The sequence below is a fragment of the Marmota monax genome, unplaced genomic scaffold, assembly GCF_021218885.2.
Source record: "Marmota monax isolate L192 unplaced genomic scaffold, Marmota_monax_Labrador192_F-V1.1 WCK01_AAM20220418_F8-fsc00007, whole genome shotgun sequence".
Lineage (NCBI taxonomy): Eukaryota > Metazoa > Chordata > Mammalia > Rodentia > Sciuridae > Marmota > Marmota monax.
In genome coordinates, this window is record NW_026692781.1 from 31,376,545 (window position 1) to 31,401,069 (window position 24,525).

Here is a 24,525-nt window from a genome sequence, read left to right on the forward strand (position 1 = left end):
AGACCCTTAAAGCTTGTGGCATTCATCAGCACTGTTAGGTTATGTAAATGTTAAAACTGAAAAACCCTTTGCTGACAAAAGTATTTTAATGAAGGCGCTATTAACTAGACTCTCTAGACTGAATAAAAATTTTAAAAAGCTTTTTTGGACTGTTGGATATAAATTCCACTCTGAAGGGGATGATTTTGTGCTTAGGGCAGTTCTGAGATTACACGAGACTCCCAACCAGGACTGTACACCGCCTATCTTATTCCTTTCGCTTTGCCACCCTCAGAAAGGTTTTTTAAGCATTAGACCCAAGAAAACTCTGAGCAACAGATCAAAGAAATTTCCCCTCTCAGTCTGTCAACTTAGTCCATCCTTGGGCTCCAGCTGTTCCGGTGGCCAGCAGTATCTGCAGTTTTAGCAGCCCCTCCAGGCGCAGGATGCCTGGGCTAATTCCACTGTCATCACCAGGTTTTCAGGAGCTCACAGTTTCCATAAAAAGAGTAGTAGCAAACATAGCTCAGGGCAAAGAAAACTAGCACCAATCTTGGCTGCTGCCTGCCGGCTTGGAGTTGCTGAGAGCGGGACTCTGGGGAAGGAGAGCTGGAAACCCAACAATGTTAAGGATTATCAATGTAATGGTTCAAAGGATTGCAGATTGAAGCCAGATCCTCTGCATCTCGAGTGACAGTCGATGTCACCTGAGTACATATCCAGTGATGTACATACATGGAAACTCAGGTTCCCCCACAAATCCATGCCTGCTAAGAAGGAAAACAGGGGGCTCATTATGTAGCCTTCTCTCTCTCTCTCTCTCCTGGTTAGGACTTTGGGAAGAAGAGCAGCAGGCCAGGGACAGCACCTAGCCCTTGCTTTGGCAGGGCTCTATCACAAAAGGAACAGACATTACCTCTGACTTCCATCTCTACAGGTTAAAAAGGGGTTAGGGCTTAGTTACATACCTCAGGTAGAATGTAAGAAAATGTAGTGTCCCTTGTCAAACTGTATATGAAAATAAAGTCAATGAGCACTTTTAATGTCTCCTGGTCAACCACCTCCTGTGGGCTCCTCTCTGAACCTCCCAGAGAAGAACGAGAGCCAAATTGTTGCTCCCCAAAACAGATTTTAGCTAATAAGCACTACAAAATAAGCAAAAAAAGCACTTCAGTTATTCTGCATCTTCTCCAAGACTAAAAATTTGTACATTGTGTGACAGGTCCACCTCATTTTTCTTAATGATGTTTTTATTATTCTTTCACTCAATTAAAGCAGAAATGGATATTGCATCTTCTGACTGTATAATTGTTATTGTAATCTGTTTTCGATCACTGCTTGGGAAATGGGTCCAAAACAACATAAACTCTCCACTGCCTCAGAAGACAAGTCATTTTCTTTTACTACGACACTTAAAGAGACATTTATCATGCTGCTCAGTTACCATCTTTGGATTATGACAAAAGAAAGTTCTTGTTCTGCTAACCCCAAAATAATATTTCAACAACACTGCAATTTGAAGTTTTTAATATGAATGCATTTTTCTAATAAGCTATTAAAATATGTCAATTTTGCCTATTTATATGAATAAATAATTAAAACAAATGTAATAAAAATGTTCTATTTTAATATAGGGCATAATCGGGGGTTCTAAAACTATGGTTATTTTTACTCTATGCCTTTGGTCATTTTCCAGGAATCTTGGGTATGATATTTAACCAAATTTGCTCTCTTTGCAAAGAAAATATTTTCTTATGTTAAAAAAGGCAATCATAATCAGTTATAAAAGAACTGATACACTTGCTTTCCAGCCAAATACAAAACCCAAGTAAATTATATTTTTTAAAGAAAGAAAAAGATAACTGTGGGAAATATGTTGAAATTCAAGTTGTTTCTACGATAAATGCCTGAAAATCACCTGTGTCCGATCTTGGTGCTTTAGAAAACATTTGCTCTAACTAGAGTCTCAATTTTTTTTCCTCATATCTGTGCAAATCTTCAAGGAAACAAAGACACTGAGCTGCTGTGCACATTTCAATAACTATGCAACCATCAGTGGGCACCAAACCGTTACTCTGATGTGAAATGCATTCATTTTTATAAATAGTTGCTTACAGTGCTTTCCTTAATTTTGTTACCTTTGCTGTTATGTCTTGCTACAGTTTAATAACCAACTGTGCTAGGATATAACTCCATTTCAATAATAAGGGAACTAGTTAGGGACAGAACTAAATTTGTCTCCTATACTAGCAAATAATATCAGAAACTACTAAACTGAAATATATTTCCCCAGAGGATCTTACTATCCTAATGAGTCATAACCACAGATAACAAATATGTTTGCTATAGACTAATATGGCTTGCTGATAACTTTACTGCAAGCTTCAAATTCTTAAAATTTCTATTAATGCATTTTTCTGCACTTTAGGCATTTGTCAAACTAGTAACTATAACATCCACTACACTTTTTCTTTAAGTTTTAAAGTTAAAGCATCAATTAAAAAGGGGGGAAAATCATACCATAAATCTAATTGCCATAATTACATACCTAAAAGCACATTTATGCATATTATGTCTTTCTATCCAGTTTTCTTTAAATCTGGAATTAAGTAAAACTTTGCAAATAAAAAGCAAAAGACACAAGTTGTAGAAGGCAAACTTCTATGTCTTTCACTGCCATTTAATTATACTGATTTTACCACAATTTTTAAATCATTTGCTATTAAACAGCAAAACAATTCTGCTAATTGAAAAAATTATATAGAGTTCTATTATTTTGAAAACTCCATCATGAAACATTTTTACAGAAACACTATAGCCTGCCATGCCTATGGGCTTGTTTCCATGTTAAGAAAGAAAATAAATGTTTGGTTGATCAGTAACAATAAAGGAAGCAATGTGACTTCAGAAAATAGAAAAATGGTATACTAAAGGAGCTACATCTGTGGGTTGTTTTTGTGTGGTGTGTGTGTGTGTGTGTGTGTGTGTGTGTGTGTGTGTGTGTGAGAGAGAGAGAGAGTCCTCAAATGACTGTTGTTTTAACTCATACCTCAATTCCACTCAGGGTGTCTACTTTGACTTTGAAATATCTATCACATTATCTTTAAGAAGTAGGATGATGAATCCTTTGTATATAAAGATCCATTTTTAACACAGAGACATTTTCAAAATCTCTACTACACTTTAAAATAAAAGGAATTCACAGCTCTCCTTACTGGCACCCGAAATTAATGCTAGAGAGCAGTAGTGATTCCAAGTGAGAAAAGACCTATACAATCAAAGTCAGCAGAGGGAAATCACTCATTTTCAAATTGCTATGAAGAAAAGAAGAAAACTAAAAGGCAAACTCTCTTCTTCATTTTTTGAGCTAAGCATAAAGGTCTCCTACTTGAAACCATTTTCAGTTATTTCCTTTTTTTTTCCCATAAAATAATGAGTTAAAATTGATGGGTTAGATCCAACATTTCACTGCTGTTCTTATTCTTGGGGAGTAGGGGGAAAGGGGAACTTGCTGCCAAAGCTTCTGAAAAGAGAGTTTGGGCTGCTAATTTTCCGTTCACAAAATCTAAATTCTCCTTATGCATCTCACACACAACTCATGAAATAATATGAAACAGTATTATATCACTGCAAATTGAGACATTTTTATCAAAATAAAGAGTGATGATGCCAACATTTCATTTGTCATTTCCCACTTGTCACTTTTCACTGACAAACTGTTACACATACAACTTTTGTCAAATGCTCTATCTTTAAATATGTTCCAAAATGCCATTGTATCTCAGCATTCATGTAAGGAAGATAGTAAAAATTACTACGTAACTATACATTAGTTGTATGGGTTTTGAAACAGCCTACTTATTAGGTGAAAAATATAAAGATTTTTTTGTTGATTCCCATGTTATGTAGGATGAAATTTGACTTCCTGAAATGAAACAAACTATGTAAATAGTTTATGCATAAAATGTGGGGTTATTAGTTGAAAGAAACTTTTTTAATGGTGAGATATTATGTCATTTTACCTCAACAGAAACAACAACAACAAAAATAATCCAAGAGTATAATACAATTTGGTACTCGTCTAACCCCTTTAATGTAACATGTCTTTTTAAATATATGCATATAATTTGTTCCAATACTTAATGCTTTTTTTCAAAAGAAAAGAAACATAGGGGTTTTAAATTATCAAAGTAGAACCGCCAAGTTTCACTGCTTGCCATCATGCCAGCTATACCAAATAATTACCAGTCTTACCTGGAATAAAACTGATTTACTTATTCTTAAAATGACTCAAATTCATATTCTTAGATATCTAATAAATGATAATTAGTCTGCTTTCCTTCCCTACAGAGACAGATGGGAAAAAAAAATTTTTAAGGAAAAAAGAATGAATACAGGATATCTATACAGACTGATTCTGCTAGTTACAACTCCCCGAAAAAAAGATGATTCTGCTTATTTTCTGAAGGGGTTAAAAAACAGATGCCTTAAGGGACATCTATGTAGTTCCAACACATACCACACATACACACACACACATTTCACTGCAGATGATCTTGAATATATAATGGTCAGTGGGTTTCTGCTGATGGAACATAAGGCTTCCAAAATTACTTGAAACACCAAATTATGCTCAGGACTTGGAGGGGCGGATACCCTATGTTCTGTTTAATGTGTATGTTCCATTGCATATATTTTTTTAACCAAGTATATCTTTATTTTAATAACAGGCCAAGGACTAAAAACACTTTAGAGAAGGGCTATTTTTCTACCTCAGCAAAACTACAGAAGAAATGCTAGATTGTTGGATGACCCCAAAGTCTAAGTTCACTCTATTTAAAAGAACTTAAACCTTAAAAAAAATAATAATAAAAAAAAGGGTCAGGAGAGGTAACTACAGTCTTTTCTCTTCTGAAGCAATTATGAGTCCTTCCTACAAACATTATGGTGTTCATCTTTGGAAATGGAGTTTTCTCCATCTTTCCCATGTTGACAATTATATTTATAAATCCTTAAGTATTTCATACATTTCAATATAGAAATGTTTGCACTCTTGTATCTGCAGTTCTTTCAAAGAGCAAAATGTCTATTATTGTTAACATGGTGTCTACACCTGACTTGAACTATGCTTCTTCACTCTTAATCTAAAAGAAAATGTTCCACATGTAGACAATTAAACTAACTGATGTTGTAGACAATGTTCAGCTCTAAATGAGGCCCTGCCTGACAATCTTGATCACATTTGCTCCCCTATTTGAACACCTCAATGTATAATGCATAATGATTTTTTTCCCCTTGTAACAAGACAGTTAAGTTCTTGAAAGGGCTGCCTGGTAGCAAGCAGATCAGGTCTAGTGATCAGATAACTTCAACCTGCAGTTCTTTGATAACGTTAAATTGTTATTTTTTAAAAACAAATTATTTTTCAAAAATAAGCAATTGTTTTTCAAAAAAGCAGATATCTCTACAAGATATTCCCAATGTTTAAATATTTTCCCTAAAATCTAGAACATTTACACCTCCAAAAATCATAAAAATTCATAGGAAAATGAAAAATAACAAAAAGATTTCTGATGTTTAATGCCTCCTATCAGCAAATACACCATCTGGTCTATTCAAGCACTGTTCATTCAGTTTAAATAAAGCTGTCTGAAAGTTCTTCTTTAAGCCAAACATTAAAAAGCGAAAATGCTTGTGTTAACAATGAATGAAGCAAATAATTTATCGATATTAAAGCACAACTGGCCAGCACCTTCCAGCAATCCAAGAGGGAGGCAGAATGCCTGGTTTCCTCTGGAAACTTGATTGGCTTCACTTTCATCCTGGGCTGCAGGTTGTATGGCTGAAGCATTCCATGCAGCAAAGCACTGGAGATAACTTATGCTAATGCAGTAAAAAAGGATCATCTGATTCTTACTTTCATTATCCTTAATAATCTCATCTTTTTCTCAACCTTCAAACAGATCTACAAGTTTTAATCAACAATTTCACAAATATAAATTTCCCCACCATTAATCATCCTTTTTCAAATTCCTTATGGAGTGAATTACTAGCTGAGAGGGGACGCCAATTCTAGTAAGTGAATGTTACCCAGCAGGGATATAAAGCTGTCAACACCACGGTGCTCTTGCCTGCTCTAAACATTCTCCCAGCCTTCATATGTTTTTTAAAGAGATATAAGCCTTTTTTTTTTTTTCCTGAGGACCTTCTATAAAAGCTGAATGTCATTCACATCTGAGCACTTACATTTTACTACATACATGCTTTAAAACACAGCTTAAAATAAGAGCAAAACATCCTAGTAAGTGTTAGAAAGACAAAGCAAAACTGATCTAGTTTCTGATAGAGCCTTCTGAAGCTAACCACATTGTAAACAATGCACTAACTTTAAGTTTCCTTTTAAAACACAACCTTGGTGACTGTGGTAGAGTGTCTACCACCTTTACCAGTAAAATCCAAGCACTAAAATCATGTTCCCCCTTTTTATAATAAATATTTGGTTCTCATTAAAAATTTTAAAAACTCCCTTTTCTTTTCCTAAAAAATTTGAATAATAGCAACATAATTTACCATTGCAACCAATGTATTTAAAAACATTTATCTATCTCACTGCTTATTAAAAATGGTAAGATAAATTGCTATTTTATCTAGCAGCCAATTAACTTAATGATTTCTCCTATTTGTATGGGGAGAGTTTTTTAAAAAGAAGAACACTAAAGATTAACACATATGAGCTATCAAATTTTGAGCTCTGTTCTTAAAACATTTTATACCCATTTTATGACATAGATAAGACTGAAATATATCTGAAAATGATAATAAATGATGAAGAGTTATAAATATTTTATAGTTATCCATGCTTATTATATTGCTTATTAAAAATTTTAAACAAAAGGATGTAGAGTGGTAGAAATTAAATCTATTTCATATTTACCCCACATTAAAGAAAGACTTTCAATTAGAAAGTACCTCTAACTAGGAATTTATTTAAACAGTTTTTAAAATTTAGAATGTGCATTTTTAAAAAGGATTGGCTTTACTCCAGTCTATATAGATGATTAAAAGTTACAAAGAAATTAAATTATTAACATCTTAATGTACATTTGGAAACTATATAAACTTAAACCCACAAAATAATTATTAACATTCAATGAGAAAGCTTTGTACTATCAAAATTTTATATTCTAAGTTATCATATTTTAAAGTTGTCTAAATTAATCTCTTTCAATACTACATAGAATAAAAGCTTTCTTTTAAAATCTTGTTTTAAAAAATCCTTTAAAAATCTTCCACATGTAAACTATTCTAATCAGTTTACTAATAAGTATTACAAATTGTACGAACTAAGACTAAATAAGTAAATGTTTATTTTCAGTTTGGGAACCTTCAATATTACTAAATTATGTTAAAACCTCAGAAAAGGTGACTAAAGCAGCTTATTGAAACAAATGTTATTATTTTTCATGAAGACAAAAATTTTAGTTTGTATCAGATTCACAATATCTGGTCTAATATAAATGATAGTTTCAAAAAATTTGAAAAGCAGTCACTATTTAACACCAAAGTTACCTCTGGTCAGTAAAAAGAGGCAGTTTCTTTCACAGTCAAATATGATATAAAAGGGGGAAAAGCAACCTTAATTTATGGACGCACAATTGGTAATAATTACATTTTAAAATGTTGACAGACTTCTTTGTATTTAGTGAATTCTGCTAGGTTTCACAAACACTGAAATTTTAAGTCCAAAGATTTTTACACAGACGGGGCACTTTCAGAATATACTGCCTTCAAGAATTTCCGAAAATTTTTCAAACAAAATCAGCACTTACCATCTTGCATTTAGTTCTACCATATTCATTATATATTTTTGTTCATTATATGCATATGAATGATTTATATGAAAAGACTAAGATTGTGGCTCCAGCCTCAGGACAACACAATAATAAAACTCCACTCTTGAAAAGTGGATCACAAAACTACCAAGTTTTTTTCTGCTTCATTAAAAGTATATTTTCACAGCTCCAAAAGGGAAGATCTATAAGGCACTCTCTAGAACCTAATATATTTTTTTAAAACTTTGAAAATTGGGAGAATGAATGCTTCTCAAGGGACGTGATTAGTATAAAGAATTAAGACAAACCATGCTGAACATCTACCACAAATAAATATCAAAATAAGTTTTTAAAATGTCACTTTATAAAATGTATGCTTTTAACTCTCTAAAAGGGAATGGACATTTCAACCTAAGTATCTTACTTCAAGACACACATCAGGGACACGAAGAACATGGTGGTGGCAGCTTATCACTCAGTTTTGCCAGGGTTTTGTATTGTTTTAGGCCGCCCAATAACCAAGAATTATATTAAATAAGATACTGTTGAAATATTAGGTGGAAAAACCTAGATGTAAAATATTTAAAGTCATATTATCCCAAACCCAAATGCACAAAAATGTACCATGTAGAACAGTGCATTTTATATATAAAAGACAACTAAGCAACTGGCATATAAACCCTCCAAAATATTTTAATGTTTAAATTTAGTTTTATTTTATCAGATTACTTTTACCAATCACTTTTAAAGAAAGTAGCTGTTTAAGTAGTAAAAACAACAAAAGACTTTCTTTAAATAATATTAAATTATTGGGAGAGGAAATAGCAGGTGGCTAACAATGTTACCTTGCTATTTTCCTCTGTTCTTTAATTCATAATAAAATTACAAATGCCTGCGTCTAAACTTTACAGACTACAGTAGCATTAAAGCTTCTAAGGGCCTGATAGATCCATGGTGATTCTTTATTTCTCACTTGAAATTAGGTAGGATATAGCCCCAGTTGCCCACTCATTCATCTTAAAGCACTGTCATAACTACAAAGTAACACCAAAGCTTGTTTCTTTACTAGCCTGAGCATTAACAACTATCCCATCAAAGCCATCGCACCTAAACTTCGTCCCTCCAACAGATAGTCTGAGGCAAGGCAAAAGAATTAAATCACTAAAAAGCTCTCTAGGAAATTCTAGAAACAGTTAGCTGGCTGTGACATAAACCTGCCAACACCTCAGCACACAGTGGCAAAGTGCCCAAAAAATGCCACCCTCTGGGTAAACCACTTTCTTGTTTTAACTCGAGATGAAGCTACCAGTTGCAGAGAGGCGACTAGGGCATTATTTGGCAACCTGGAATTGACTTCCTGTAATCCTACACCGAAACAGCGCCTAATCAACCTGAACCCTGACACCCGGGCCATTATCACTGGGCCGCGGGCTGCGCGCGCCTCCCTGCTCCAGGCTGTTACCTCCCACGGCCTTGGCCACTGCGCCGTTGGGCCTCCCGCGGGCTCCCATGGGGCTGCCGTTCTGCTCCAGTCGGGCCACCTTCACCGGGGGAGGCCCCTTGACGTCGGGGCTGCCGCTCCGCCGGTCGGGGCTGTCCCGCAGACACGGGCTCTCGCTCCGCCGCTCCATGCTGCTCCGATTCGGAGACAAAGTTCCCACCGGCAGGTCGCAATAAAACGCGCAGGGACCTAGGGAGGGGGCGGAGGGGAGGGAAGGGGGAGGGAAAAAAAGAGGGAAAACCGCTCACACACGTGATAGACGTTCAGGCCAGTGGCAGAGCGCTGCACCACAGCCACACAAACTTCCTCCCACGCCGCCCGAGGGGCCCAAGGCTGGAAGCAAGTCCAACCTTACCCTGGGCGGCCCAAAAGAAGCCCAGAGCTTGGGGTGCTGCGACCCTGCCCAGTCGGGGCTTCACTAAGAGTTAGCCCTCGATGGAGCGGCTAGATTAGGCGCCCCTAGACGCCTAGGAGCCCATGGACGCCTAGGAATGGACCATTCATTAGGGCAGGGTTGGTATAAACCGTTCCGAGGTACCACAGCCTCGCCGTCTGGGGGTCAGGGTTGCAGAAGAAGACAACTTTAAAAAAAGGGGGTTCACCCACTCCTGGACAGAGCGGGGGTGTACCCAAGTCCATAACCAAATGAATCCTTGGTAAATATGTTAAAAATGGTCAAAGGCCAGGTAAAAAGGACACTTGAATACTCACTTTGTACCTTTACGGAGCATATTTTCTTTTTCTCTCCTCTCTCTCTCTCTCTCTCACACACACACACACACACAGAAAGAGAGACACACAGAGACACAAACACTCTGCATAATATTAACCCTAACTCCATATTAATACGCATCCCAAAACACTCGGAGGTATTTATAAGAATAACCTCCATCACAAAAGCGGAGACTACAATCGTTAATATTTTGGAGCGTTCTTATCTTCATCTGATCCTAAATGCTTTTATAAAGCTCTTCAGCATAAAACACCAGAGCAAAAATCATGTACATCCTTAGGTGCAGGAGCAGCCTTTATCAACTCCAATTTTAAAATCACTTCAGAAAGTTTTCTCTGGGTCCTTTGGCGGTCAGCGCACTCCTTACAGAAGTCGCAGGTCTCGGCACCCCTGAATTGGGGTGGGGTGGGGGCAAGAAAGGAGGAGAAACACCTGATGAAACAACGCTCGCACTGTCGCTGACACCCGGGAGAAGCAGAAACCCGGCACAACACAGAGCGATGGGAATCCTCGCGGGCGCGTTGGCCGCGGGAGAGGCCGCGTCGCCGCGGGTCAAGGAGACAAGGTGGGGGTGGCAAAGAGAAGGAGGAAAAGAAGGATGTAAGAGATGCAAAGAGGGAGAGAAAGGGTTGCGGCTGAGGGTTCCACGGCACTTCCTGGCATCTCTGTCCAGAGGAGTGAGAACGGCAAGGAAAGAACTTAGCCAGCCCCGGGCTTCCCCGAACTCCCGAGCACCGCGCGGGAGCCCTCGCACTGCGTACTTACTGCTCACGGTCTGTCTGAAACTTGGCTGGCTGGGGCTCTGTCCATGGAGCAAAAGTAGAGAATCCAGGGTGGAAAGTTTCTGGTGCTTTTCTTTGCAGTGTTCTCCTAGTCTTCCTTTCTCTTTACTCCTTTCCTTTTCCTCTTCCCCGGGTCCTAACGTTTAAGGTCCTGGGTCAGGGTGTCTTCTTCTGGTGCGGAGATGGTTGTTATGATGATGATTGGGGGGGGGGGGGGGAGGGGGAGGGGGAGAGGGAAAGGAGGACTCCTCCAAAGGGGCACCCGAGCGAGCGGGGGAGGGGACGGCGGAGGAGGGGGGAAGAGAGGAGGCTGAAAGAGCCTTTCACACCTTCGGGAAGTAGACCGATTCTGGAGAGAAAGGGCTGAGAACTGGAAGCCGCCGGAGGCGGCAGCGGCAAAGGCGGCGGGTTCGCAGTGCCCCTAGCTCGCGAGGAGGCGCGGCCAGAGCCGTGGGGCCGGTGCCACCACCAAAAGCCGAGAAGGCGCAGGGACCCGGGACGGCACGCAGAAGAAAATGCGGCTGCCGCCCAAGCTGTCACCTCCAGCCTCTCCCCTCTCGGCCGCCTCTGCCAGCAGCCAGAGCCGGACTCACTGACAAGCCGCAGAGAGAGACACACTGAGAGGGAGATGATTATTAGTTGCGTTGAGTCATCAGGCAAAGTGAGTCCTTTTGGGTTGTCCTCGGTTTCCGATTTCTCCCCCTCCCCCTTTCCGTCCCCAGATCTAGCGCCTTCAAAATAATAATTTGGGGTGGGGGTAGGGGAAGTCTCTGGGTTATTTCGGGATGAGAATGGGGGGGACGGATCTAAACCCAAGCCAGACTGGTCCACCGCAATGGAGGAGGGGAGTGGGGGGCGGGGAGGAGGGCTGGGGAGGTTGCGAGGGGAGGGGGGCCCCGCCTGGCAGGAAATTAAACATCAATCAATCAATCGCTGTGAGCAAGGCGACCCAACGGCGGCAGGGCTGCGTAGGAGGCAGAGGGACAGGAGAGGGGGTGGGTGAAAGGCAGGGAGGAAAGGAGGAGGAAGGAGAGAGTCGGCGGTGGGAGCAGGGTGGCAAGGACCTCGTGCGCGGGGCGGCGGAGAAGCGAAGGCAGAGGACCGATTGCGGCGCGAGGCGAGGGCTTAGCCGGCGGGTGGGTGCGTCTGAGTGCTGGCGGGCGCCAGGGCCCGGGGTCTAGTCCTCCTCCTTGTGGCGGGTCCAGGGCGCGGCCGCCTCGCCCAGCCCCTAGGCGCACTGGTCCCCGCGCGGAGGCGGAGGCGACCAGGCGGACGCTGGATGCCCAGTCTCCCGGCACAGAGGCGCAGACCGATGCGTAAGAGGCGGCAGCAGCTGCCTCGGCTCCCGGCTCTGTTAACTGCGCGGAGTACTTTCGACTTTGGAGATAGGAGGGCGATCGCCTCCCCCACCCACCGCCTCCGCCCACCACCCACCGCCTCCGCCCCTCCGAGCAACTTTTCCCGGTGCCTGTGAGCTCCCCCTCCGCGCAGAGCCGACGGTCCGGGCCCGCTGCGCTCCGTGCCTCCGCGCGCTCAGGGAAGGCCGCTTCTCCCTCAGAGGTGGCACGGCCGTGGGTCCAGAACAATAGCCCGGGTGTCCCGAATGGCAGGAGCAAGGCCACCGCCTGCCAGGCTGTGGGTGGCACAGAAGAGGGGGTTGCATCGTGGGCGCAGGGCGGGGTGCATCCCTGGATGGCATCCCTGGAGCGCTCGCAGCGTCGGCGACACCGCGAGCTGCGCAGCTCAGGCCGCCTGGAGGCCGTGAAGCGACGACTGCAACTGCAGTGGGGCTGCCTGTCCTCGGGCTGCGGGACTGGGGCTCTTGGAGACCCCAAGCTGTTCGGGCCCTGAGCTTCGAGCTCAGGAGGGGTGTGCGGTGAGAACCCAGCCTCCCTGCCTAGAGAGAGGCCGCGCAGGAGCTTCCCTAGCAGGTCCGCGAAGGCGTAACAGAGGCACAAACTTTTGCCGACTCCCGCGGCCGCGGCCGCCGGCTGCCGGGCTCCAGTCGTGCTGCACATTTAAGGTGGAGCGGGCACTAGCCGAACAGGCTGGACTCTGGGCCGCGCTTTTGTCCCTGACGTCCCGCTTGGACGCGGGACTTCCTTAAGAAAAAGCACGTGGGCAGGGGCCCTAGCCCCCGCGAGACGCCTGGGGCGTCGGTGGACACTAGACGCTGGGACCTTGGGGGAGAAAATGTGAACACGTCTCAGGAGGTCTTGAAGCCAGAAAAGCCCCTTTAGCTGGCTGCGCCTCTTGTCTCTCCTTCACACTTTGACTGTCCCCTCCTAATCCCCAGGACCCCAAGGACTCTCCCACAGCTAGTTGCTCGAGCCGCAAGTCCCCCTTAAGAAGCGCTGACTGTACGGCGGCGCCAGAGGGCCAAACTAAATTCTGTTTCGGGAAACGCGCTCGGGGGCAATTATGGAAATTCGGGACTTGGGAAGGGACAGCTGAACGCTGCGTCCGCCGATTATGCCTCGGACCAGGCCGCTGTCCAGTCGCGGCACAAACTCTCCCTACTGACGATGGGTGGTGCGTTCAAAGTCTAGGAGGCGATGTTTGAGGGGCTCTAGAAGAAAAAGGGTCCCAGAAACGAAACCTGTCCCCAGCCTGAGTCTGGGTGCTAAATCCCAGTGAATTCTGCACCCAGGAGCCTCCCACCAAGTTCCAAAGAAGCAAGAGGCGACCCGAGTGGCGATCCGACCCCAGATGAGAATGAAAGCAAACATTAGGGGAGCCTGAGCCCAGGGAGTTTTAGGCATCTCTTTTCTTTTCCCTGTCCCCCCTCCCCAAACTCCATCCTCCCCACCCCCACCCCCAGTCAAAAGAGTCAGAGAAAATGCAGAATTCGAAGTCGGTGAGAGCAAAGTGGTTCAAGTTAATCAACCCGTGATGGTAGCTAAAAGATTTTTGGCAGCAAAGAAACAAACTGTAAGTTTGATCAGCAAACTTTTTAAAAAATCTTATATCGTGTCGAAATGAGAAGGGGGTGTTGCAAAAACTAACTACCACTGTCAAACTTATCTGGTTTCCAAAATGGGGAAAGGCGTTATTTCTTACTAATATCTTAACAATGATAGTGACGCCGTTTCCTTCCTTACCTGCTGTTGGAACTGCGGAATCCACCTCCGGATCAATGTCCAGGAACTCTGAAGAATTGATGATATTAGGACTTGAGTACTTCTGGGGGGAAAAAATGCAAATCGTTTAGCCAGGATCTTTTCTGTCTGATTCGTCACTATTATTATATCTGATGATGCGAATGGTTGGAAAGATTCGATCCTAAGTCATTAATGAGCTATTTTATAAACACCACTGTCTGAAGATCTTCATTTACATTTCGCTAAGGATCACTTCACTAACCTCACAAGCTTGTGTCAACAGCAAGATTACGGGGACTTTAGTTACACTCTTATAAACAACACGGCCGTATTGTTAATCAGTTAATATTTTATAAAGTGTAAATATTTTATTATGTTATGAAGGGAACTATTGATTCTAAATTATTAAACCCCCAAGAAGGGTTATTTAAATAAACTACACAATTAAGTACAATTAAATATACATCATGGCTACATTCTGAACCCTAGTAAACTAATTGATTGTTCTTGTCCATTTTTTATAGTGAAAAAGAAATCTATCATTTTGGGCAAAAAAAAATTGCTTAAAATTACATTTAAAAAATAAATGAAAATGCATTTAACATAGAGGAAACTGTGAAATTCGATGAATTATTACCAGAAATGTATTTTGAATGTTTGTAGAGTTATATTTAGTAACATGTTTTACAAATTTCTTTCGATTTTAAAAAAGGAAATCTAGGGAGTTTTGCGATGTATGCCGGGTCTGAGGTTTTTTTTCCCCTTCAGTTTTGTCCCTAATAAAGGCCTTTTCTGTTTCAAATTACATATGCTTTCTTCTGCACAATTTTTGTATTGACCTTATTTCAACTAAAGTAAGCAGTTATTTCCAGCATGTTTAATTTCTCTAAGAAGACATATTTTAAATAACACTTTTTATTTTTCACTAGGGTTTTCTGCTTTTTAGAACAATAAATAAATTCAATGATTATTCAAAATTTTGCTTGGTTTCGGTTTTATTCCTCTACATGGTTTATTTCCAAACCTTAAACAAAATCACACTCCAAAAAAAAAAGAGAGAGAGAGAGAATTATTATGTTTGTCTTTTTTTTTTTTTTTAATATCTCTACCCAAAACTCACTTTTGCATGTTGCTTAGTATTCAAAACATGAAGTTCATCTTTGGGAGATATTTTTATCCCTGTTTGCTTTTCACTGACATTTTTGTAGGGAATCTGCTCCGACTTTTCCGTCATCCCCCGCCCCCTTTTAATTCCCCCTTAGGTCAGTTGGTTAGTCAAAGGTCGCCAGTCTTTCATAATCACACTGAGATATGTTATTTTAGAAATCAACGAATCTTTATATGCTGGGATTAAATGTGCATGGTTTTTCTTCTTTCCATCTTCTCTCCCTTTTGCTCTCTCTCTCTCTCATCCAGCCTTTCCTTTCCTTTCTCTCTTGGACTGCACTTTTAATGACATTATTTGATTGCTCTTTATCTACACTGAGGTTGTTACAGTGCGGGCTTTCCACCCAGGTCAACCTTCCTTCTTAGATGCCGGCTCTTGGCCGCCTAGGCCCGACAGGCTGAGCATAGGATGCAGAGGGCCCTGTGCGGGTCTTCAGCTCTCCGCTGAGCTATCCCAGCCTCTGAAGGCCCAACATTCATCCCCAGCTTTCGAACTTGGTCACTCAGGCAAAGAGGCCCTCCAAGCACCCGAAAGTTATGCTGTGTTCTCCTTCCACCGAGAGAAACAACTCCAAGAGATTCTGCCAGCGTCGAAAGCCTTCGACGACGGCTTCTAGGAACCAAAAAGGGCCTGCCTCTTCCCCTGAGCTTGTCCTTCTGGGGGCGGGAGGAGGGCGGGAGAGAATCATTTCTTTCAAACGAAGCCCACGCCAGCTCTAAAGCCAATTGCCGCCGCGTACTGTCTGTGGAGAGAGTTAGGCGACCAACACTTTCCGGACAGCATACCCGCGCAGAGTTTAGACTGGAAATCCAATGCACCAAGAGGACAAGGGCTGGGGGCCAGAACACCGAGGGGAACGCGCCTTGAAGGGCAAGTTGACCAGGATGGGCTCCAGCCCTTTCCCAGACTGCTCTGGGGACTGACCGGAGCCCAGGGGCGGGGGACACTTACTTCGCTATCCGCTTGCCTTCTTCGTTGGCATCGACCAGACAAGTCAACCCGCACCAGGCAAAGATAAATGACTCCTGGCTGCTCCAGCGGCTCTAGCGGCCCGGGCGGGGGCGGAGCAGTGAGGAAGCCGTCGGGCAGCCTAAGCTGGGGCGGCGGAGGTCCTCCTCCTGTCCACAAAAGAACATGCCCCTGCGGCCTGGACAGAGATGCACCCGGGAAGAGGACTAATTGGGTAGTGGGCAACTAGACCGAATTAGGTGGGGAGCCTAGCACCCCAGTGGTCCAGGGGAGGAGAGTTGGAGGTATGGGGGAACCGACAGAGCAGAGTCCACGGACAGGGCAAGGAAGGCGCGTTGGTCCACCCAGGAACTATCTGAGATGAGGACAAGTTTTCTGCTCTGAGGTCTCAAGCATAGGAGAGGATCGTTGGATGTGGGCTCTGCCTGCCCCAAGAGAGGATAACCAGAAGACAAGTTTTAGATACGGGGAAGTCGTTGGGTGGAAGATTTGGATGTCCCGTCAGCCGCCCTGGCTGGGAGGCCTGGGAAGGCAGAGGGCCTTCAGGCTCCGGTCACTACCCTGGTGATACATGGTAACGCCCACCCTGGATGGGGGGGGGGGCGCTCGGGTTCCCTTCATTGTTTTCCAGGATCAAGAACTTAATAGGTGGATCTTAATAGGCGCTCCTTCTGCAGCAGCGCAGCGAGAAAATGACTGTCCTGCTAATCTAGTTTATGTGTAGAAATCGACAGTAAACGACCGAGAGATAACAAGGCAAAGGGGGAAGAAAAGCCAAAAGAGCCGCCGCTACCTCCCCGCCCCCACCTCGGGGCTGCAGCGGCTGGGGCAGTGCTAGCTACCCGGTGCGTTTTCCTCTGGGAAATACCAGAGGGACTTGGGCCCTAGGTGGCGGCGAAGAACCCCGAGGCCTCGGCTAGTTGTTAAGGTCCCTCCACCTTCGAGACCGGGTCACTGCCGGGGTCTCGGCCGGGAATCTAAGCGTCCTCTTCCGACAGCGCCACCGCGTGGGCTATGGCCGAAACCTGCGGCGCTGGCTCTGCAGGCTGCGTCCTGGAGCTAGCCCTTCCTCTTCGCCTACAGTCCGGGAGTTAAGGATGCGACGGGGGGGATGGGCGGTCCCCGGACCTGGGCAACTTCCCACCATTCTACACAAAAAAACGCCAGGGCGCTTGCAAAACATCATAACCTTCAGCTTGTCCCAACCCCTTTTAATAAAAGTACACCTGGAAAGTCCAAGCCACGGCACTCCAGCCGCACCCCAAACTCGCAACCAGGCCTGCATCGCGAATTCCGCGCCCACCCCTAGCAGCAGCCGGCCAGCTCCGGCAGCTGGTCCGAGGAGAACCAAACCAGAGCAGTTTTCTGAGTGCATTGCAGATCTGGGCCCGCGCGGGTCTTGAACTGCTCCTGAGAGGTCAAGAAAGCCTGCTGCTGGACCCAGCGTCCCCGGGCACTTACTGGGACGGAGGAAGAGGAGGGTAATCGGTCTATCAAGCGATCCAAAGTCATCGGGAGTGACGGGGAACTTAGAGGGCTTCCCTGGCTGGAGCGCTCTTGGTTCTTTCGGTCGCATGAAGCCCCTCAGACACCCTCTCAGTCCACCAAGGCTTGACATCCGGGCTAAGGTCCAGGTGGCCGTGACCGCGATGTCCCTGGACACAGTTCCTTCCCAACCAGCTGTGCTTTCCCTCCCCGCCCTGCGGCCAAGCCCGACGGAGCTGGGCATCACCTCGCGCTGTCCTGGAGCCAAGTCAGGACTTGGGAGCCCCCATGTCGAGCTTAGAGGACTTCACTGGGTAGGTTGGGGCTTTTTATTTTAAATAAATTCGTTTTCCTATTTACCCCACTCCACCCCCTTCGCGCGCGCGCGCGTGTACACACACACACACACACACGCACACACACACAGTGGGACTGTCAGCTACTGAAAGGGACAACGACCCAGAAAGGTGTAAATTCACCTAGTGCCTACTCAATTACAAAGCTCCCAGCCCTACATAAAATAGGAGCAAGCCCAGGAACCTTGAGCGGCTCCCGGGTCGCAGGGGCGGGTACCCAACAGCGCCCACAGTGAAGCAGCGCTGCGGGAGGGCTGAGTTCTGACACTAAGCAGCCTTTTGGCCTGCTCGCCCATACCCTTATTATTGGTTGTGATCTGTTCATTTCTAAAGTCTAATACCCGATGTCCTACCCTAGATGATGCGGCGCTTTCTCCAAGTTTGCCAGGCCCGACACCCCTGCCAAGTGGCTCACCTCGGCTCGCTGTGTTTGCCTTCGCCCGAGTGCCCAATACCTAGCGAGGGGTGGTGGGTCCGGGAGCCCACACTGGCTGCTCACCTCCAGTAGCTAACAGAAGGTGCCTACGGCGTTGCTCGTCCAGCCTCAAAGCTGATTTAAATAACTAATAAGCTCAGAGAAATTTTATGAGGGGAACTTTTCCTTTTAGTATCAATAAAGCCTAGTAATTGGGTTTGTTGGTTACCTAAGCTCGAGTGAGTCAGTCTCTCTCTCTCTCTCTCTCTCTCTCTCTCTCTCTCTCTCTCTCTCTCTCTCTCTCTCTCTCCCTCTCTCCCCCACCCAGTTTCAAAAACTTGCAACTGTAAGCACGTTTGTGTGAGGTGTGCGAGTGTGAGTGTGAATATGAAAGTTGTTTCAAAAGTCTTTTGCCTGGAGAACAATCATCATTGTCACTATGTGAGCAAAGAGTTTTAAAAGGTGAACTGTTATTATTTCAGACAAGAAAAAATTTGACAATTCAAGTATCACAAGACAAATATACTATGATACGGTTCTAAAGATTTTCTCATTTGATGTGATAGAAAGTGTTTCCTTAATAGTTTGCATTTTAATTAACTTTTACTACATTCTGACTCATGCATTGTAGTGATCTCTGTTGTTTTCAGTGAAAACTTCTATACTATAATACATTCTCCATTTATTTTTATTTTCTAATCTTTTTTAAGCATGTTGTTAATAGTAAAGAATTTTTCCACCTGGGAACCTAGCCCCAACTTAAAAATATAAAATACTTTTTATGATCAATACTGCAAATAGCTCATTTGTTACTATCCCCGGAGTTGTTGGCACCTCTACAAAACATCTCTGAAATCTAAAAACAATCTAAGCATGTTTTTCTCCAACCACAGGGATCATAGTTTTACATATATATATTTCATTTTGTTGTACAGAAGTTAAAGATGCCCATTAAGAGGACTTGTTGGAATGTGTTATGCTAAAATTTACCTGAACTTAAATTCTTTACCAAATACAACGGAAATAGTGCTTATTATTGTCAGCCTAACGAAAGAAGAGAATTTCTGAATTGCATTATTATTAGGGTCAAATGCTGTTCAATGAAAAGAACTGGTAGTTCAAGTTTGCAAGTCAAGAGGGGAGGAAAATGCTGGATTCTGAAGTTACTAGGAACACACCCCAACCTGTTTACTTATATCTCCCATGTTTCCATGTTTTGGAGAAAATCTCCTAGCTTTCATTCAAAGCTAGGAAATTGATGAATTTTTCCTTTGTTGACCTCATTTTAGGTGTGAGACCCAAAGTCTGCCAGATAACTTTTAGAGTAGAATTATTTAGAGATAAACCTAGCCCTTTTCACAATTCAGGAAGAAAGAGGTATCTTTCTGACCCTTCCCAGTGTTGTCTCCTCTCTAATCTCTCCTCTTCCGTCATCCAGCGGAGGGAACACCAAAATGCCTGATCTTCCTCTCTCTTCTTAAGTTCGCCACTCATCTCACCTTGATACTTAGCTATGGGAGCAGATCTTGAGCTATAATGGGGTTTATACCCCGTTTCCTGCTTTGTCAGAGGGTTACTGAAAGACAGCTTTCCTTTTCATCCGCTCCTTACCTGGCTCCTATGATCACACATCATCCTCACTTGTTGCCATATTCTAATTCCCAGCATCCACCACAGTACATGTGGTCAGCGAACTCTCAACCGGGGTCTTTTGTCCCCAAGCTGGCCATGCGAAAGGAAGGGGTGTCCTCCCAATGTCCGCAAGAGTTTGAGGAAGTGGTAGGGAAAGATGAAAGTATTAAGGACGCAAGTGCAGGGCCCAGCGGAGTAACAGAGTGTCAGGGATAAGCATCTCAGCCTCCCAGCCAACCTGAGGTCTCACTGGCCCCCTACCTTTCCATTCCAGGTCCCTGACCCCTGGGCTTCGATTACACATGGCCGCTCTGGGAACCCAGGTTGTCCCTCACTACCTTCCTGCCATCCCAGATTTTGGTTTCAGTTCAGTGTTTCGGAGGATGTGGAAACCCCTATTTTATTCTTTTTCTGTCTTTGCCTCATTTGCGCTCCACCCACCCCCTTCCTTTTCTTAAGAGCATTCCCCAAGCCTGGTTTCTGCTAGCTCTTCTACCATCTCCCCAAGCTTTGAGCAAGAGCAAGAAGTGATTTGTCTGTTTATAGCAGGTTTAATTAAGACAGTTATGTGCCGTGAACTCTTTGGGCCCCAATCAATGCACTTTGATTTGGAAAGTCAAATAGAATCACATCTTATAAATGCGGCGGCGCTGCTTAGTCGCCCAGACTGAGGGCAAGCGCAGTTGTCCTACACTGGTCTCACTGGACCTGGACGAATTTCCTGCAGGACTGGGAGTCCTGCGGGTTCCAGGGATCGTCAAGCCGGGTCTTCCGGCCACAGAGGCCTTCCTGGTAAGCGCGCAACCGGCTGGAAGCCCTGAGCGCTCTTGGTAGCGCTCAGGATCTGGGCGCTGGACTTCTGCGGATCCGGCTTTCGCATAGCTAGAGCTGTCTCCAGCCTGAGGCCTTTGCCCCGCGCCCTCCCCTCGTCTCAACCCCACAGTTTGGGTGGAGGCGGAGGGGGAGGAGAGTCTTTACCCAAGTTGAGCATCCAGCAGCCTCCCCTCCCCCCCAACTTTCTTAGGTGCTCGGCTGCAGCCCGGGAGTTTTTCTAATTTGTCATCATTGAAAACCTCAGACGACTGGTGTGTAAAACTTAAAGGGCTTTTTAGGAACTCCCTAACTTAAATCACTCAATGGAAGGCCAAGGGGACCAAGGGCGGGGAAGAGGGACACGAGACGAATGTCCCTGTGTGTTCTCCTGGACATTTCCTCTCTCTGCAGCCCTATTGCTCCGGAGCGCGCACTGGTCCATCCTTCCTCCAACCCTCCCCCCACCCGCCCCCACCCCGACCCGCCACTGAGTTTTGGGAAATACCGCTGTCACATTCTTTGGCCTTCAGAAAGAAAAGGGTCAGTTCAAGTTCTCTCAGTGCTCTCCTTCCCCAAAACGTAGACCTAGGACCCAGGACCTGGGGACCAAAGCCCATAGTGACTGCGGTTCTGGTTATAATCAGTATGAGGTGTACTCGCCTAGACTTCTCTGAGGGCCCCTCTAACTCCAACCTCCACCCCTATCCCTGGCCAGCGATCTTGCCCTTGCCACTCCCTGAAAGTCACAGACCCGCTTCATGGTATCATCTATGATTGATTGTCAGCAGATTTGGTATCCAACAAGAGTAACCTCCATATTTCAAAGCGCTTGAAACATTCTGAGCGTGCCCTGAGCAGAGGGGTGGGTGTGGGGGTGTCTCAGAGGAGTTGTCCCGAAATATGCAGGGAACAGTCGCCTTTGCAGTTGTTGAGACCTTGGTAGGGTAAGCTCTGGCGAGCTGAGTTTATTTCAGCTCCGGGGCCGCCCGAATGATCTCGCAACCGGGGTTAGGATGATTGGGGCGGGAGGGTTGAGTCTGTCTTTGCTTTTTAACATGCGTTTTTATTTCTGTGGAAGAACAACACTAGTTTTGGAAGGGTGCAGCTGTTTGTCCCAAAGTGGGCTGTGATTCCCCCTCCCCCACCCTTGTGTCAGGCCACAAGGGGTGGGGAACAACAGTCCGGCTTTAGCCTTTGCTTTGGGACTAGTCATCCAGCCGAGGCCCAGGAAACTCGCTGGTGAGTACTTCTTGCTTGCGGCTGGAAGTGGGTTGCGGGAGCTGTTCTGGTACTGTGTCCACCCTGGCACCGCCTACCTGAGAGGTGCTTCCCGGTGGACTTGAATGAGTCAGCTCCACAGTGGAAGGGTCAAAGAACCAGCCGTCCTATATAAATGGACTGTGGCAGCTGCCAACCACTGCCCCCCTCCCCAGGCCCGCCTTTGGGCAGGCATGAGATGGCCAGGGAGCCCCGCCAGCAGCCCCCGCCCCTCAGGCCAAGCTCTGGCCCTGGCAATCTCTGCACTTTGTCATCACGCCCAAGCATTTGACATTCGCAATTATCTGCAAATACCCTGATCGGTTTGTATATGAAACACTTTTTTTCCTGCCTTAAGGTTGGAATCTGGTAAGTTTCAGACAAGTGGTTGGGGCGGGGGGAGGCGACCCAGGGGACCACAGAGGACTAAATTCTGCAAGGTGGGCGGAGAAAAGGGACAGATCTGCGTGCGCCCTTGTTCCCTTGCATCTCCCTAAGGAAAGGCCTCATGAAGGCAAAGAAGGGTCCGGGCCACCAGCCTCGGGTCCACCTTTAAAAAGGAACGTCCCCTAATCTGTGGAGAGAGGGAGTCTGAACACGCAAGAGAGATCTCGCTCCAGGCAACACCCTGAGGTTAATCGTCTTGATAACCGGAAAAGGCGCTGCCCGGCCTGGTAGCCATCACAGGGAGTCAGTCACCAGCTCTCGATCCAGTCGCAGAATTACCAGCTCAAAGAGCCATCCCAGGGAACCTTCTGCTCCGAGTTCTTCCCCCCTTCACCCATCGGTCTGAGGGAAGTAAACTGCGTTCTGTTGCAAAGAAGCGGATGCCCCTTTGACCTTCTTCCGCCTCCCCTTTCCTTGGGCGGATCCTAAATCCAATAGAGAGGGACAGCTTTCCACTCCGACATTACAGCTATGGAGTACCTGCCCACTACAAACCGTCTACTAAAAGAAAAAGAAAAGAAAAGAATAGTGGTGGCGAGAGCGGGTAGACTAAAGGAGCGAAATCATTTATCTAACTCTTCTGCTTTCTCAGCAGCCTTATCCTGACGCCTGGGAGAGCTTGGAGAGCTTAGGTGCCCAGGGACCCAGAGGCCAGACGGTGCCCATGCGTGCGGGGCACACAGCCTGAGCGCCCGGGCTCCGCATCTTACTTGCCAACCAGTCGAGCTCCTTTGCAACAGGCATATCAGCAACTTCAGAAACACTTTTTAGGAAACCCCTTCCCCAGGCATTTAACTTGCTACTCTGCAACATACACTGGATTTTGTGACCTTTCACGCTTATTTCTCATTTTCTGAGAAAGTGAGAGGAAAGGGGGTTAGAGAGAGATATGTGTTTGTGTTGGGGGGCATTGTGCATTACCTTCAAGAAAAATCAGGGGGTAAGTTAGAAACTCTTTCTGTAACAATCCAACTGCTAAATACTTGGTGTATTCTGGGAGGAGGAGGAGGAGGAGGAGGAGGAGGAGGAGGAGGAGGAGGAGGAGGAGGAGGAGGAGACAAATTTCTTCTTCCATTACTCCTAGCTCTCCCACGCCCTCAGGACCTGGCCTGCCACCTGGGCTGTGAGAACCAAGAGAATGAGGCTGGGAGGAAGCCAGCTTTCCGCGCTCAGGCTCAGCCCAGTCTGGCAATAAAGTGTGGGTGGCTCGAGACGATCTTTATAGTCTTCCGTGGCGCCCTTGCCCCACGACAGACCCATACCGGATAGGCGGTTGAAGCGACTTTTCCACTCACGGGTCGCAGCACTTGTCCAAAGATCCCCAGGAAGTGACCAGCGACTCTGGAGGAGTTTGTCTCCTGCCAGATCCCCTGGGAGCTTGATCTGCTAGTTGAACCACCCTTTGATTAGGCCCTGTCTCAGCTGTGGAAAACCAGGTGCAGCACAGAAGCCCTAGGCTGAGCTGAGGCCGGAGAACTTCTGCTTGTATCACGGGAATCACGACTGAAGTGGGACACACAGGTCAGGTGATACCCATTGCACCTTGCACTGGGTCCGGAACTGCCCTCCGCCTACCTACAGAGGAAATCAAGAAGTCTGGTGGCGGATCAACTCCCCCCCCCCCCCCGTTATTTTCTGTCATTTTTTCCTGCCCACATATTAGTGGGCGTGTGACTGCTCTATTCCAACGGTTTATTCCACAGAAAATACCCTACTGATTAGATTAGACTTTGTATATTTGGTTTTCCAGGCGATACCTTCAGTATTCTTACGCACCCCCCTTTCAGTGGGTACTCAGGGTAGCGCCCACTTTGGCAGAATTGATGATCCATTCAGCCCAACCGAGTGCTCATTGCACTAACCAGCGCATCGCATCGCACTTTTGCTGGGGGCATTGCGTACTGCTAGCTAAACGTGCTGGCAACTCCAAATTCCTGCAAGCATCCTCTGGCTTTGAAACTAATTTGTGTCCTATCCTTTCACCCCAAACGGCTTTCCCTTTGGGCACAACTGGAAACCCAGATGTAGGAGGGAAGGGCAGAGCCTGGGGCATTC

General features: G+C 45.5%; 1 protein-coding gene across 2 annotated transcripts in view; it reads right to left on the bottom strand.

Moving 5' to 3' along the window:
- Satb2 (SATB homeobox 2) overlaps nt 1-14,034 on the bottom strand; it is a 175,270-nt gene extending 161,236 nt beyond the window's left edge. Inside the window, exons 1-2 of one of the 2 annotated variants that reach the window (XM_058580352.1) lie at nt 13,929-14,034; nt 9,274-9,501 (exon numbers count right to left, since the gene is read on the bottom strand). In XM_058580352.1, coding sequence (XP_058436335.1) covers nt 9,274-9,442 — 169 coding nt within the window. In that variant the 5' untranslated portion in view covers nt 9,443-9,501; nt 13,929-14,034. Of the gene's footprint in view, nt 1-9,273; nt 9,502-10,810; nt 11,010-13,928 lie in introns of those variants that run through there. The other variant, XM_046447569.2, reaches the window with a different exon arrangement.
- Nucleotides 14,035-24,525: the final 10,491 nt, after the last annotated feature.